Source organism: Falco biarmicus, chromosome 15 (genome assembly GCF_023638135.1).
Source record: "Falco biarmicus isolate bFalBia1 chromosome 15, bFalBia1.pri, whole genome shotgun sequence".
Lineage (NCBI taxonomy): Eukaryota > Metazoa > Chordata > Aves > Falconiformes > Falconidae > Falco > Falco biarmicus.
This window is the reverse complement of record NC_079302.1, coordinates 21,687,938-21,704,427: the sequence shown is the minus strand read 5'-3', so window position 1 is coordinate 21,704,427 and position 16,490 is coordinate 21,687,938. Positions and strand designations below refer to the sequence as shown.

Below are 16,490 nucleotides of genomic sequence, written 5' to 3'. Positions count from 1 at the left end.
AGGGTGAACAAGGAAGCGACAGAAAAATAAAGCCACCTTAATTTCAAGCTCCATTAGAACTGAAGGACTTGCGAAGGGGAAGAAATCAATGTTTGGCAAATGGGAAAGGACAAAATCTGCAAAAGGGAAAAAGCATTTTCAGGCTAAGCTAATGCAAACAATGGATGGTGAATAGCACTTGAGGTTGCCCCTTTAAGGTTGTGTCAGCATTTCCATTTATAAACTCTGATTTTAGTTACACTCTAGTAGATTACCACAGGCTTTGGAATTATTCTAGCAGATACCACAAAGTATATCACAAATGTAATATAAAATAGCAGTAAGAGCTCAGTGGTTGAATAATGCACCCTTTCGGTACCTGATGTCAGAGTAAGCTTTTTTAAATTATGAGTCACAAGCGTACATACACATAAACAACACACAGTGCTGGGGCGAGCATCCTGGGACCCAGATTCTACCAACACTAAAACAGAAATCAAAGCTGCCTTTGATACACAGGCTGTTTACGGTACTCTGAAAAACTTGAAGACATCCCAGATACTTAATTTCAGCCTGCTTTAGTTGCCACTTGAACCAATTTCAGTCTAGTCTTTTGCCCTCATTTAGATAAAAGCTTGTGTTTCTGCATCTGGACCTCCAGAGAGCTACTCAGTCAATACTCTGAACATTCACACCCAGAAATCAAAACCAAACCCTGGTATGCAACCTTTAATTTCAGTTCTGCCTAGATCAGAAGGGCAAGGTGAAACTGTTGTACAACTGAGACAATTCAACAAAATTTTCCTTCAGCATAATGGAGCCAGGACTTCAGCAGATAAGCAATGTATGCAAGGAGAGCTCATGTCTGTTTCTAGCATTCATTTCACAAATCTGCACAAAGCTGGACCAAGCCTTCAAAGCAAGAGCAACACCATGTCTTGAAGTTACCACTACGACTTTGCACTTAAGACATTTCAAAACAAGCGTACAGGGGAGCTAAAGCTACTATTAAGTCAATGTGGCTTGCTCAAAACACAAAGCACACAGTAAACATAACATATACCGTAATCAAACTATCTTAGTTGGTATACATCAGGCCTGCATCCTGCAACTAACTCCTACCAAGTATGCCAAACAAGTTTACTACAGCATCATCTAACCTCTCTGACACCCGTATATAAACCAAACAGCACACGTGCAAGAGCCAGGTCCCTGCTCACATGGTACAATAGTGCAGCCGTCCCATATAATAATTCCTCCTCTGGCTGCCATTACTGCGACCTGACGGAAGTCAGCCATGACTGTGCTTGCTAGAAGAGGATATCATAGTTTCGGAATCTTTGAAAGACTCAAGAAATGCCTTTTCTGAACAGTGTCAATATCCTGTTTATCCACATACACCCCAGCTTTGGGATACCAGCTTGCATGATCAAACCTTACCTGGGATTTCTAAAAGCCACAAAGAAAAAACCCATGTATTTATGTGCTAAATATGTTATCAAGAACATCAAGAATCTCTTGACTGCCACATTCAACTTCAAAAAGCTTTTACCAAAATAGGGCTTTTTGACAATTTTGAAACATCTTGATCTTTATAAACTCTTGACATAGGAATTGTTATGAACTGGATTTGCTGCAAGAAGCATTCATTGTGTTACATATAACTAAAGAACACAATATTTGAAATGAGAGGGGAAAAATGCAGATTCCTGTAATTTAATGGTAAGCCTAGAAAATCTTTTTCATAATCTTCCCGGCCTACTGCTCTAGTGGGAGACATTTCCTGGACTCACAACCCTTTTATGTGCAAGCAATCTACATTTTACAACTGATAAATAATTCAGATAATTAATTGAGCTGCAATTTGGTGCGCTTCTTTTTAGTCAGCACTATAGAGTACCATTTAAAAGAGGTACTGTACAGAAAGCCCCTCTTGCTCGTTAACCCAAGCTGAGGCTTCTATTAAGGTGAACTCCTAGACTCTCCTAACGCTTTCTGAATGTCTCACATCAGCATCCTGGGACTTCATGCCCTAGGATGCTCCCCTCTGATTCTTCTTGCTATGTTTTACTCTCTATATAAAAAACCAGGATGTTTTCTGGAATTCTTCCTAAGTTGCTCCTCCTGCTTTGGACCTCTGGCCCAAAATAAATACAAGCAGCTTGATGAAGCCTTATAAAACTAATTAGTGAGGAAGGATGCAAACAAATCCCAACAATCATCAGAAGGTATAAGAAAAAGTAATGTAGGAAGAAGCTTTTGTAGCACATCTTTAGCTAAAGCATCAAATAATTTTAAGACCTACTTGGTTAACAGCTAATTAGAGCACAATTAGCAGTGTGTAACATGAAGGTCCTCTTATGTAACTAACAACAAAAACTTAATAAAACTACTCTGAAAGGATAAGAACCTGTTGTTGATGACCACATACCAGAACCTACAGATGAGTGTAGAGATTTGTCCATATTCTAAGCAAGTTACTTTCAGATAACAGACCATCATCATCAGCCAGACAGCTTGAGATGTGACTGCAGATATCCTCAGACAGAGCCAAGGATAATGTTCTGCAAAACAACATAAAAATCCTTGCACCTCTTAACTGCCAAACAAACAGGGACAAAACATTTCAAACTGACACTTTGCTCACGTGCCTGCAAAATGATCTAAAATGGAACACCTTGCTGTGCTTCCCACTGCAAACTGGTTCTCACTAATTTACTATGAATGCTTTCTACATGCCCTGAAGAACATTTAAGATTCAAAGCACGCATGTATGAGGCCTCAGACATGAGTAGTCAGAGTTAAATTAAAGTGATCACTGATTAAATCACCAGTGCTAATCATGATTCAAAACAGTAAGCGGGGAACTTTGATTTCAATGATTAATCTTAATCCTGTTTTTCATTTGTACTTTTTAGCTGTTTTGCTAAAGGAAGGGCTGAATCTCATTGGCCAATTTGGCCATTTAAACACACTGATTTGCAATTAGCCACTCTTTTTATGCTAAATTTGAAGCTTTTCCTAAACAGGAGGATACAATTCTATCTATAGTCACAATATAAATTTATTTTAAAAGCACAGCATTTATTGAGAATCTTAAACATTATTATTAAGCTTGAAAGCATGAATAAGAATCATCTTACTTACTAGATGACACACACACACTCTTACACATGTGCTTCGTGTCAAGCTCCACTAGGATGAACTAGAATCCTATGGGAAATAGGCCATATAAAAGTGTTCAGTCCATTAAAATGCCTTACATGAAGAAAAAAGCATCCAGGCTGTATTTCAAAATGTTTGCATTTCAAATTGTCTCTACAAGACTAAAGAGATCATTAACTTTAATAGCAAAAAGACAGACTGAAAATGATGGCTAGACACAGAGGCATTTCAGCACCTGAACATGCAAAAAGACCAATATTTAAGAAAGTTTCAAGAATGCCTACACAAGTTAAGTACCCAGTTCCCATGGAAATCACCTAGAGTTGAAATCAGTGGGTCTCAGATACCAAATTTATTTAAGTATGGCCGAAGATATCTTGATTTCAGGTGGTAAAGTATTTAAAGAAAAAAAATAATCTCCTCCCGCATCCCTCAAGCTTTTCGCATTAAGAAACCACATCTGTCATTTTGTTTAAAAAATAAATGTGCTTATTTTTATGTAAATAATTTTTAGTAGTTTATGTCAACTGCCATGAATTCAAACTTAAACACTTTTTTTTTTAAGAAATAAACACATTCTAATGAAAAACATTCAAGTATTGACATGGATCACAAAAAAATATACCAAAATGAGAAAATATACTCAGAAGATCACCGTATCAAATGATAAGGCTTGAGATCTGGTATGATTAAGAAGAAAGCCTTCACATTTTGGCTAGGTAACCAGTAAAATAAAGTAAGATGTATCACGCAGTCCTATCTGTTTTTTCAGATGCCACAAATTGAGATCCAATGAGTCAAGAGCTCTGCTGCTTCTGGGCTTGAGAATCTACAGTAAGATTGCTCTTGGAGCAGAAAGGAAAAACACCAGAAATCAAAGAGAATTAACAGCAGTAGTAAACCTAAAGCAAAAAACGGAAAAAAAAGGAAGAGTTCTTAAAAAATCTAGACAGAATGGGGTCAAGGAAGACACGTACCAAGTTTAACATCACCAATTAGAAATACAACAACATCAGAAATTGGAACAAAGGAATAAAATGAAAAGACAGAAAGTGAACAATGCCAGTGGTTTAGAGCTCTCACTCTAAGATTATGCAGTAGATAAAAGTCTCCAGAGTGCACTAATTTTTAGTGAAAGAGAGGGGGAAATCATCTGGGGAGGGTGAGAGAAGATGTCCAAATTTGCCAGGAATTGCCAGAAGGTGAAGAAATACAAAGGCCCAAGAAGAAATCCCATCTTCAAGAAACACATTAGATGCTCTGAGGATATGTTGGAGACGTCCTCCAAGAGGACAGAAGGCAGCCCCAACACAGAGGAGTAAGGCCTGCACTCCAAGTAAACACCTCTTTGCCTCGGGCCTCAGGGTACACACATAACCTACTGGAAAGGCTCTGGGCCTTTCAGGATAGGGGATAAATACACCTGCCTGAAGCCAGGAGTCCACAGGGCTCCTAACACTAGAATCAGATTAGATTAAGGGCCCGTTGACCCAAACCAGACAGCTTAAATAAAACATACCATTAGGTAAAACGGGGTAACTTGACACACCTCCGATCCCTCCCTTTCCCTTCTGAAGTTGAGTAGTTTAGGGCATACTACTTTGCAAAAAAGAGCAGCTTACAACTCTTTTGACCCTCCTAATTTAGCCATCTGACAGCAAGGAGAGAGAATATAAACTTCAAAATGATTAACCAGTAATTCAGATTGTTACCTTCAACGCAACCCAATCCCATAACCCAGCTCTTAACTGAGTAATGAATACTGCAGACTATTTCATCACGAAGATGTTCTACAAGGGCAGGTAACCATGATAAAGCAAAAATAGATGGGTCACTCTAATTTCTAAGACAACTGGGGAGATTACCTACAGGAAAACGTTCAAGATTATGTCACACCGGTAAAGCATATGAAACATGGCAAAGTCCACAAAGACAAAGTTATGTCATGTGAGATACAGTGAAAGAAAAGCTATCCCCTCTTTTGCATGTTGACTTAAATGCCGCCCTATTCCAACACCTCAAAATTGCCAAGCAGTCCCACATGTGTTCTTCCAATCAGACATAAAAAAAAAAAGATCTCAAAACTTTAAGTGAGAGATATCCCTGTGCAATTCAGGCTTGCAAAACCAACAAAGATGGGTCCACAAAGGCAGTAAGTACATACCTAGCTCCTCTTGACTTCAGCAAGAGTTTGGAACTTAAAAGTATTTCTGCCGATCTGGTACTTCATGCAGCTTCTGATGGCTAATTCAAACATCTTTCACCACTGAAAGCAGCATCTCTCCTCTCTACTTCCTCTAGCCAGTAGATTAAGTGCAGAGCAAGAGTATTTCCACAACAGTCTTAGAAGAGCTTTGAACCACAACACAGAAATGGCAGTTACAAGGGCTGGGTAATTCACATGTCAGAAAAACCCTACCTGGATGTCAGTGTCCTTCACAGGTTCAAGAGGCTCAAATGTAGTGGCTGCACTTAGACTCTCCAGTCGCTGAGAAATGTGAGATATATCAAGCCCTCTAGACCCCAGAAGAACAGACCTACAAGGAAGAAATCATACAGATATGAAATTAGTATTGAACAGACAGAACTCTGTCCAGACAGTGCTCCCAGCTGTGTTACGAAAACAAAACAAAAAAAACCAAACAACTTCAGCCCTGCTGAACTCTTTTCTGCTGTTCCATTGCAGTACTGCACAGCTGCCAAGTCCTTCCAGATAGAAAAGTTCTACAGCATGTTGGTAAATATCTTCAGCAGCAGCCAGAACAAGGTACTGCACTTTTTGGCTTTAGTGCCCAAAATCACAAACAGTAGCTCCTCAGATATTTTTACTATATCGTTTTTTTCCCCGAAGTAGAAGTGTGGGGGGAGAGAACACAGAACACCTCTGCAGTGATTCCATTTCTCCCAATCACACCCTCCTGGCAAGACACCCCATGTGTTAGAAACAAACCCCATAAACAGCTTCTACCCTCTGTGCAGTTTCCAGTGTCAGTGCTCTGTACTTACGCCTTAACATCTGCAGTCTCCTGGGAAGTGCGGGTCAGAGTACGGGAACGCAGGCGCTCCCCTGCCTGCTGGATCTCCTGCAGGTTGCGTTCTACATGAGGGAGCTCAGAGATACCTTCTGTCTCAGCTGCAAGCTGTTCTGCCTGCTGGAGAAGCTCTCCAAAGCCTTCAGTATCCATCTCTGTTGCAGGTTTCACTCAAGATGCACAGAAACCTTCAGAGAAAAGAGAAAACACTTGCTCAGCTATAAGCCATTTCTGTCCCTAGGAAAGCATAGGCAGACCAGCAAGAGAGGGTCTTCTACAACAGCATACTCTTCTGCCCATCCTCCCCAAGCGCTGAACATCAAGGGAATACTTTCAAGTGTCTCAGGGAGCTTTGCCTTGCACAACTATGTTCTCAAGGTAGATCTATGGACTCATCAGAAATGGGGTGCAGATACCATACGACAGTTGATATATTGCCTTGATACAAAGGAGAGCAAAAGCAGAAAATTCCCTGTGAGGAATTTGGTGTTTATTTGACTATAAGCTACTTGTATACACATAGGTACAAGCAGTTTGGAGTTTGACTCAATGACCCTTGTGGGTCCCTTCCAACTCAAGATATTTTATGATTCTGTTTTCATACATTATAAATGGCAACAAATCCATATGCATGCATAGGTATATATGAGGGCTGAAAACACATGATGTATAAACATGAGGTTGAATTAACAGCCAAACAGATGAGTGTATACATGTATGCAGACAGCCATCTACTAAGATGTGTTAATCCATACATCATTAACCCCCAAAGCCAAGAGAAGTAAGTTCATGTTGTTCCAATGTGGAAGACTTGTCTAACTTCAATGCACGCAGAGTTTTACCAGTGTTTGTGAGAATTACTTGCACTAAACAAATGAGAGAATAGTTAAAAGAAACTGCAGAGCATAAGGCAAGGGCTGTAACAGATTAGGACATTAGTGCATTGTGCAGTTCCGATTCAGAACAGAGCCCTTTATTTTTACAGAAAGGACAAAAATGTACATGCTTGGGATCAATATAGAAAACAACATGGAGCTACAGTGGTGTCCACTTTCATGAAATATGAAACTCAAATCCTCAATTTCACACACCAAATCAATGATTTGCAGCTAAAAGAGCAGCATGCTAAGCACACCTGGCACCTCTGTAAAGCCACAGGAGAAGATCACAGAAATCTAGTCTTGCTGAATGGTGCTACAGACATGGGAATCTCCAGTACAATCTCTTTCTCTCATAGCATTTGCACCCTAATCTAGAGTGCCTGGGATCAAATAAGACAAACCAGATCTCAAGCATGAGAACAGGTCTTTATCATTTACTCAAAAATAAAATCAATGGAGACTCTCTGGTTCAAGGGAGCCTACCACGGAGAAAACAGGGCATTTACAAGCCAAAAATAGACTGCAATTCAAGTATTTCTTGGTACCCCTCAACCATACCAAAGCAATTTAATAGTACAATTTTAATATTCCTCATGTTCTCAGCCTCAGCACCATTCCCAAGTACAACTACCAGCAGCAACAGCACTGCTTTTGTCTGTCTGGACAAATGATTTAAAAGCACTGCATGATGATTCATTCAGACATATGCAATTAGAAAGAGAAACTGATCCCTACTGCCTGGGTGCCAAGACAAACCCCGACAGCCAGCATCCAGAAATGGAGAATTTCGCAAGCGCTCCCCACCCACTTCTGGAAAGCTGGGAGCTACTGGGCGAGGCAGCAATCATATTTACCCTGACTTGTTAATCAGGTGAGATAGCAGAGACTGGATTTGTTTGAACAGATTAGCATGTCACCGAGATGGAGGGAAGCGGGGAGGTGTGTGGAAATAAGCAGTTTCACGCCCTGCAATGCAGTACAGAACATCTTTCCAGCATTTACTTGCGATAACTTGGGGGGGGGAGGGGTAAGGGGTGGAGAAAAAAGCTGGGAGCATAAGAAGGCACTAACTTCTCAGCACTGAAAGCAAAATCATGGAGAATTAGCGCACTATAAAACTGCTCCCAAACCTGCACATTTTTTGCCATAGACTCCACGTCAATACCATATAAGGTCTGTCCCATATATTTGCTGATGTAGGACAACTGCAGTAACTCCGTGGGATTGAACCGAATTCAGCAAATACAGAATAAACCATAAACCAGTTATTTCAGAGCAAGTTAAACTACCTGTGATTATAACCAAGCAGTGGAAATGACAGCTCAGAACTTATGTTGAAAGCCAACGCTAAAAAGCTTTTCTAAGCAACAGAATTCAAACGGACTGAGTAACAGCACGAACAACTTTGTCTCCACCCTGACAGAATTTACTGCATTCAAGAGACTGCAGTCTGACTCTTAATGCTGCTGTGCAAGATGGAAACTGCTACCACAGTAACGAGCAGAGCGATGGCAGATTTTCATGTCTGGCTGGGGAAGGAGCAACAACTGACACCTAAGGGAAAGAAAATACATCAGAAATTATACTAACTTCAGTGAAACCAGATCGACCTTGGGCTAAAAGCCCGGACTGAAAAGGCTCTTCTGTAAAACAACTTTGATGACTTATCAATAGAAGCTGCTGCATTAGACTACTATTCCATTAAACCCCAGTTTAATGTTTCCCCAACATTTAAAACCACAAATAAACGCTATATATTGTACAAGTTGGCTGGATTTAAGCCAAAAAGAAACTAAAAAAGATGATAGGTTTCTTAAGTCTATTCAGACTTATTATAAATGATGATATATTACCTAAAAAACCCGAAAAACTCCTCAAAAGCACTACAAATCTATCCAATTAAGAACACTGTAGCTACTATATTCCAAATATGACCACGATAAACATCTTCTGTACTAGCTTCAGAAGGATGCAAAGGCAAAAAACTCAAATGTGTGCACAAGCATCTATTGTACTTCACATATTGACGAGCTTAGTGTCATCTAATTAACTTTGAGAAACAGACTACAAAACTTAAGATTTTTCCAGTGCTTTGGAAAAAAAAAAGAAAAAAAAAAGGAAAGGAGGAAGACAACAGAGGAGAAGGAAAGCCTCACCCTCTACATTCAGAATAAATGATTGGCCAGTACAGTTCCACTAGTTGCAGAGACTCCAGAATAGGAAATGAAGAAGAAATCCAGAGTTGCCTTCTCACAGAGGCTCCCACCCTCCCACCCCAGAGTGTTCAAGAGACCCAGTCTGACAAGTCGGGATCAGCGGCTTTTGGAAGGATGACAGAAGAGCACACTAGTAAGAGAAAGCAGATGACTCTTTACTTGCTGCAGCCGAGATCCAAGGCAACAGTGCTTTTTTCACAGGCTCCAAGCCTGCGCTGCTACAGATAGCATAGCAGCTTCTGTCTACTAAGCTAAACATGAATACGTAAAAGGCCCATTCCGGAGGCCTGGGGAATTTGGTATGAACAGCAGTAATAGCACCTAGCTCTCTCACGGCACTTCGCATAAGCGGACATCCAGATATTTCAAAGAGGAAGACAGCCACATAATCCCCATGTTACAGACAGGGGAACAGATTAAGAAATGCAGATATGGAAAACAAAGAGCAGGTGGCCAAGTTGTTGTTTGTTTGTAAAGGAAACACAATGACAATGTACAGGATATCAGTGAAGACACTGAAATAAGTTGCCTTCTAAGGATGCAGCTGCTCTGTCACTGAGCTTTTTAAGAGCAGGACAGGCATAGAGCAGAAATGGTGTACACCTACTGACCCCTCACCAGGAGCACAGACACATCATTGGGGTCAACTCTTGAGGTCTCTTCCTACCTTATTTTCCACATTCCACAAGTGGAAGTGACCAAGTACAACCCAAGTATCTGCTGCGCATTTTCAGCAACTCACCTTCTAAAGTGTAAAGCACAATAATAAATGTTTAATCAAACCTAGCAAAGGGAAAACTTCCATACCCTAGCTACACTAAAAACATGAGATCAGGATAGGCCAGCTTAAAAACAAACACCTAAAAGCTCTAAGCTATACTTGGTACTCCATCTGGTACAACAGCCCGTTCCCCCAGCAACAAAGGGCTGATGCAGGAAAAACCTGAATAGGCCACACAACAATCTTCCAAACGTATTGTTTCTTCTGCCACCCACCAATTAATCCTCCCCTGCTTCCCATAAAGACTTTCAGTCCTGTGTGTTTTGGTTTTTTGTCTCATCTGTAGGTAGACATGCAGAAGTCCAATCTTTTTATGACCTTAAAGAGCTGTTACAGTATGTATGTTTAACAAAGATGTTTTATCAAAGTTTTAAAGGCAAAAACATTCAGTTATTTGCTCTTGCACTGTAAGAAAGAACAGGGGCACGAGAATCTTCTCTGCCCTGTTCTGTGATTTAACCTGGAATGGAACAGCAGCCATCTTACATAATTTCTTCCGACATATATTGTAACGCATTTGTCAACACTGCCTTTCATCTACCATCTGACTTTGTAGTTCCTCACAGTGGTCTCAAGCCCCCACTGTCCTGAATAACTGACCTGGCTGGCGGTTTTGCCATCTTACCACTCTCCCCCTTTCCTAAACACTTAGTACTTAAATTTAAGCACCAGACTCTCATCCAACTCAGCAGGGCACTAACTTCCACAGGGCAGCAAACTGACCTTCATTAAATTAAAGAGAATTTAGTTTGATATTTGAAATTCCTTATGTGAAAGTCTAGATCCTCCCCCCTCACTGAATTTCCTGTGATATCATCACCACAGGAACACTCTGGATTTAGATTACAGAAACATGTTTATTCCTCAAGCAATTTTTAAGCTTTTCATTTGTAAGCCCCTAGAAGTTTTCCCAAGAAGTAGGAAACCCTTTTAGAGACACAACAGCAGTAAACCACAGAGGAACCGGCTTTTTTTGTCATCCTTAGTTCTCTGTGACCTAACTACTGTCCCATAAGACAACAGAACCAAACTGAAGGAGGGGGGAAGTAGCCCTCACTTGCACTTTAACTCAACCCTTTCCACTCACTGTTAATATATTCTGGGTTAGAATACTGTTGGGACACAGACGGCACCCAGCACCACACAATAGTTTAGTTAAATACCAATACCCAGTGCATGTACAATTTTAACACAATGTTTTAACTCAAGTTTTAACACAAATGCAGTTTGATATCACATTACAGAAGTCGACTGTTGCTTGCAGTTGGAACCAAACAGTGGGAGCATACACTTTAAGATGATGACTCTGGGAAAATCAAAACCATACACAGAGTGAACTTTGCCTAGGAGGGACTGTCAAACAGCATTCTTTAGGTTCAGAAACAGAGTTCTGCATCTGAGATGCTCTGTAAGAAACCCTTACAGCCATTTTCACCTGTTTTGCATGAGAAGCCAGCCCTGCTGTTGGTAGGAAGGACCTGAGACCTTGCGTAGGGGGAAAGAGCTAATCATCATTCTCATTCAAGGACAGTCTGAAGGGTCCACATCAAGCATTTAAAGATAGCTACCTCGTCCTGCATCACAGTTACTGATCTGAAAAACACAAGCCCTGAGCATCATATATAGTTTACCTTCTGCATTCCAAAGTTTTCTATATCCTGCCATGCACATATGAAAGCAATGCTTGGCAACTACGAGGTCACAAACGTGCTGCAAAACAGAAGTTGAGCAAGGGACAGCATAAAAAAACCTGTGCCTTTCACAATCTCCCACCACCACCAGGTACCTGGCAGCAGGTGCTCTTCCCCCCATCAGAAGCCAACCAGTAACCCCACCGTGGCAGGGAATGACCTCCACACACGGAGAGACACCAGATCACACGCTTACACAGACAGGCTATCCTGGTACCTCCCCATTCAAACAACGAGCTTCTGCTTCCTGAGGCACCAACACGGCACCTCGGTTAAACGATAGGCTCCCCTTTTACAGCTAGGCTTTGCACTGCAGACCAGCACAAACCAGCTCGGATGAAGAGACTGCTCCTCGCACGTATAAGGCCAGCCCCGCTGCCTTAAAGCGGGTTATTTTTCGGGCAGAGATACACAGCAACGCCCGACGAGCCACAGGAAGGCCCACGGGGAGGCCTGCGAGTGCTCCCCGCCAGCCTCCCGCCGCAGTGGCCTGCGCTGCGGCTGAGGAGCTCGCCACCGACCGCGCCGCGGCCCGGGGCTGGTCGTGCCCTGCCTCCCTGAGGGGGCTCTCCTCAGAGGAGGCCCCGCCGGAGCCCTCCGCCGCAAGGGCGGCCCGGCGGCCAAGGAAAGGAAGCCCCGGGCCGGGGGAGACTGCCGAGGGCTCAGGACCCGGCAGGGGGAGACCAGGATGCCCGCGCTGCCCACCGAAGGAGGGAGAGGCGGGAGGAAAAGCCATGACACGCCCGCGAGGCGCCCTCACCTGCCCGCCGCTCCAGCCGCCGCGCCTGCCGGCCCCGCGCCGCGGGCCCCTATTGGCCGCCTTCACGCCTTTCTCCGTGCTCCCATTGGCCGATCCTCTGCACTTCCCCGCGCCTAGAGCTTCTATTGGCCTAGCCGCTCATCCCCGCCCACAGGCTCCCGCCCCCTCGAGACAACAACTTTATTGAGGCGCTCGGAGGAGGACATGGACAGAGGGGGGGGGGGGGGGGGGGGGGGCGGCGGCAGCCGGAGGAGACCGCGGGTTCGAGGCTGCCCCCTGCCCCTCCGCCCCATGTGCTTAGTGCTGCGCACGCCGCACCGCGGCGAAATCACAAAAATAAAAAGAGAAATACAGAAATAAAGTGCATGGACTTTTTCCTCTTTGCCCTCCCTTTTCCTTCATAGCCACTGCTAACTCACGCTGATCAACCCCATCTGAGAGCTGTTTCCCTGGGAGGGAAAATGAGGGTAACAAATTAATCTGGCTTTTCCTCCTATGGAAAAATAAACCAGCCAACAAACCCCCAGCCAGCAGGTACTCTCTCCTTCACCAGAGGAATAGTGTTCTGAAGGTGCATAGGGATACGCTGCCTTTTGTGGGCACACAAACAGAATAGCGGGGGGCAGGACACCAGCACCAGCCTTGGAGCAGATGGCAGATACTTGTAGGGCAAGATCTGGGAAGTGGGAATTTCATGGACCCTGACAGGGCATATCCAACAGTCTGCTTGTGTAAGAGGTGATGGATGGACCTCGTCACTGCTCCAAAACATCACCCAGCCAACCTTCAAAGTCCCTCCCTCATAACTGCGATCGTGTCTTTTGTCTTCCTTAATGCTTGTTTTAACAAGTGGCAGCAAGAAACACCCCCCTGCTCCCCTTTGCCCGGCTCTCTCCATATCCCACTGCCTTTCTCCTCGGTGAAGGGTTACTCTTGCTGAGGAAATCCCCAGCACCACGATCCGGCTGCAGTGACCCCCTCACATTCTGTTTCGTGGTACCCAGCAAGGGAAGCGGACGCAGCACCCAGATTTCCTACAGCCCTTTGAAGCTGGATGGATTTCCCCATTGATACAGCCCCCATTTCCAAGATTTCCCACGTAAAAAGCAATCCTCGTGCACTCAGGGGCAGTCCTGGCAGGGGCTGCAGCTGCCATCCCCTAACTGCTAAGGGCAGGCGGGGGTCAGGGCACATTCCTGCCCCTCCATGCCCTGCCTGCTGGCAGGAAAGCTGCCCTCACTGGGATGTGCTTGGGCAAATTACATCCCAGCCTACCCAAAACCATTGAAATCCACATTTTCCCCCAAGGGTGTCTCCTTACACGCAGGATGAAGCACCAAAACATGGCTTTCCTCGAAGGCTCCTGGGGTTTCTTTTCTTTGCCTCACCAAACACCAGGTTTTTTCAAGCTGTCATAAATCGTCTCCCGCCACTTCATTTTTTCCCAGTTGCAAGCATCACTTGGGGCACATAAACACACCCAGGGTGGCTCTAAAATGTAGCTCGCTGGGGAGCTGCCCATGCCCCAGCCTCCCGGGGCAGGAGCATCTCTAACATACGGCAGAGATTTAGGATCCCACCAGAGTGTGGGGCAGCCCATAAACACTTCTGCTATAAATCACAGCCCTGAAGGGGTTGCCCCAATTCCACCCGCCCTGCTTCAGGTCTGTGAGGAGGTGAAGGTGATTCAACCATCCCAGCTTAGTCACCTTATCCAGAGAAAATAAAAAGGCAAACCCTGAAATATTCCCACTCCGAGGCAGTTAGGTGGCTCTCCCTGTGCTGTGACACCCGCCGGTTGTCTGACAGCTGGCTGGTATCACCAAAAAACCTGATTTTTTTGCCAGTGCTGGGTGCCTGCCTGGCTCCCTGGAGTCTGTTCTTTGTAGATCTGTAGGTTTAATTCCTTCTGATGTATTTTATATGCCGAGACCTGACACATATAGCGCATGTTCTCCCTGCGCCACGGGCTGATCCGTGCCCTGGGTTCTACGGCGTTCGGGCTTGGCCCCAGGGTGCCCGGTTACCACCTCCGTGGAGCTTCAACCCCAAAACTTAGCAGGGGGAGAGCACTCGTGGCACTGCAGCGTGGGGGAAACCCCTTGGAACGGTGTGCTGGTCCCTGGCACGATGGGTGTCCTGGTGGGATGGAGGTCCTGGTGGAATGGGTGTCTTTGTGGGATGAGTGCCCTGGTGGGATGGAGATCCTGGTGGAATGGATGTATGGTGGAATGAGTGCCCTGGTAGGATAGAGGTCTTGGTGGAATGGATGCCCTGGCAGGATTAGCGCCCTTGTGGGATGGGTCTCCTGGTGGGACGGATGTATGATGGACTGGGTGCCCTGGTGGAGTGGGTGACCTGATGGGGTGGATGCTGTGGTGGGATAGAGGTCTTGGTGGAATGGATGCCCTAGTAGGATGGGTATCCTTGTGGGATGGAGATCCTGGTGGAATGGATGTATGTGGAATGAGTGCCCTGGTAGGATGGAGGTCCTGGTGCGATTGGTGTCCTGATGGGATGGATGCTGTGGTGGGATAGAGGTCTCGGTGGGATGGATGCCATGGTAGGATGGGTGTCCTGGTGGATGGGTATCCTGGTGGGATGGATGTCTCGGTGGGGTGGGTGCCCTGGCAGGGCGGCCATAGCACTCCAGCTCTCCCGAGCCCGTCCAGGCTCCCGGCGCAGCTTTCCAGCGGGACGGGCAGGCTGCCGGGCAGCCCGGGGCCAAGTGCGGGTGCGGCCGGGGCCGGGGCAGGTGACGGGGGAGCGGGGGGCGGCCCCGGGCGGGCGCGGGGCGGCGCTGAGGCGGGCGGGCAGGGGGCAGCGCAGCCGCGGCGGCGGCCCGGGGAACCGGCGGGGCTCTGCGGCGGGGGGCGCTCGGCACCGGGTGCTGTGCCCCTGCATCGGGTGCTGTGCCCCTGCACCGGGTGCTCTGCCCCTGCACCGGGTGCACTGGGTGCTGTGCCCCTGCACCGGGTACCCGCCCTCTGCACTGGGTGCTGCCCCCTCTGCACTGGGTGTATTTACTCTCTGCACACGGTATTGTTTCCCCTCTGCACTGCCTGCATGTCACCTCCACGCCGGGTGCACAGGGTACGCATCCCCTGAGGACAGGATGTATTTCCCCTCCGCACCGGGTGCCCATCCCCTCCGCACCGGGTGCCCATCCCCTCCGCGTATTTACTCTGCACAGGGTGCATGTCCCCTCCGCCCTGGGTGTTTTTACTCTCTGTGCAGGGTGCACGTCCCCTCTGCGCACGGCACTTGTCCCCTCAGCACAGGGTGCATGTCCCCTTTGCACAGGGTGCCTGTCACGTGCCTGCAGGGTGCTCGTCCCCTCTGCACGCGGTGCGTGGCTCCTCTGCACTGGGCACGCATCCTGCCTGCACAGCGTGTGCTCCCCCCTGCACAGGGCACGCATCCTGCCTGCACAGCCCCCCCTGCACAGGGCACGCATCCTGCCTGCACAGCGTGTGCTCCCCCCTGCACAGGGCACGCATCCTGCCTGCACAGCACCCCCTGCACAGGGCACGCATCCTGCCTGCACAGCGTGTGCTCCCCCCTGCACAGGGCACGCATCCTGCCTGCACAGCCCCCCCTGCACAGGGCACGCATCCTGCCTGCACAGCGTGTGCTCCCCCCTGCACAGGGCACGCATCCTGCCTGCACAGCAACCCCTGCACAGGGCACGCATCCTGCCTGCACAGCGTGTGCTCCCCCCTGCACAGAGCACGTGTGCTGTCCGCACAGGGTGCACAGGGTGCCTTGTCCCCTCCGCACAGCACACGTGCCACCCACCACCCAGGGCCATGAAGACACATCTGTGCAGAGCCAGAGGCGGTGCTGAGCGCAGCCCCCGGGGTGCTGCACCCTGCTGCCGGGCTGCCAGGCTGGCTGCGTGCCCAGGACACCTCTGCCCTGGCTCCCCCGGGTGCCCAGGGGAGACACACGTCACCTCAAACCACCTCTGCGAGCTGAGCTGTGC

General features: G+C 46.6%; 1 protein-coding gene across 4 annotated transcripts in view; it reads right to left on the bottom strand.

The window, feature by feature from the left end:
• NUP93 (nucleoporin 93) overlaps positions 1-12,568 on the bottom strand; it is an 81,857-nt gene extending 69,289 nt beyond the window's left edge. Inside the window, exons 1-3 of one of the 4 annotated variants that reach the window (XM_056360728.1) lie at positions 12,506-12,568; positions 6,151-6,364; positions 5,564-5,681 (exon numbers count right to left, since the gene is read on the bottom strand). In XM_056360728.1, the coding sequence (XP_056216703.1) occupies positions 5,564-5,681; positions 6,151-6,329 (297 nt within the window). In that variant the 5' untranslated portion in view covers positions 6,330-6,364; positions 12,506-12,568. Of the gene's footprint in view, positions 1-5,563; positions 5,682-6,150; positions 6,365-9,940; positions 9,996-11,685; positions 11,751-12,505 lie in introns of those variants that run through there. The other 3 variants (XM_056360729.1, XM_056360730.1, XM_056360727.1) reach the window with 3 other exon arrangements.
• Positions 12,569-16,490: the final 3,922 nt, after the last annotated feature.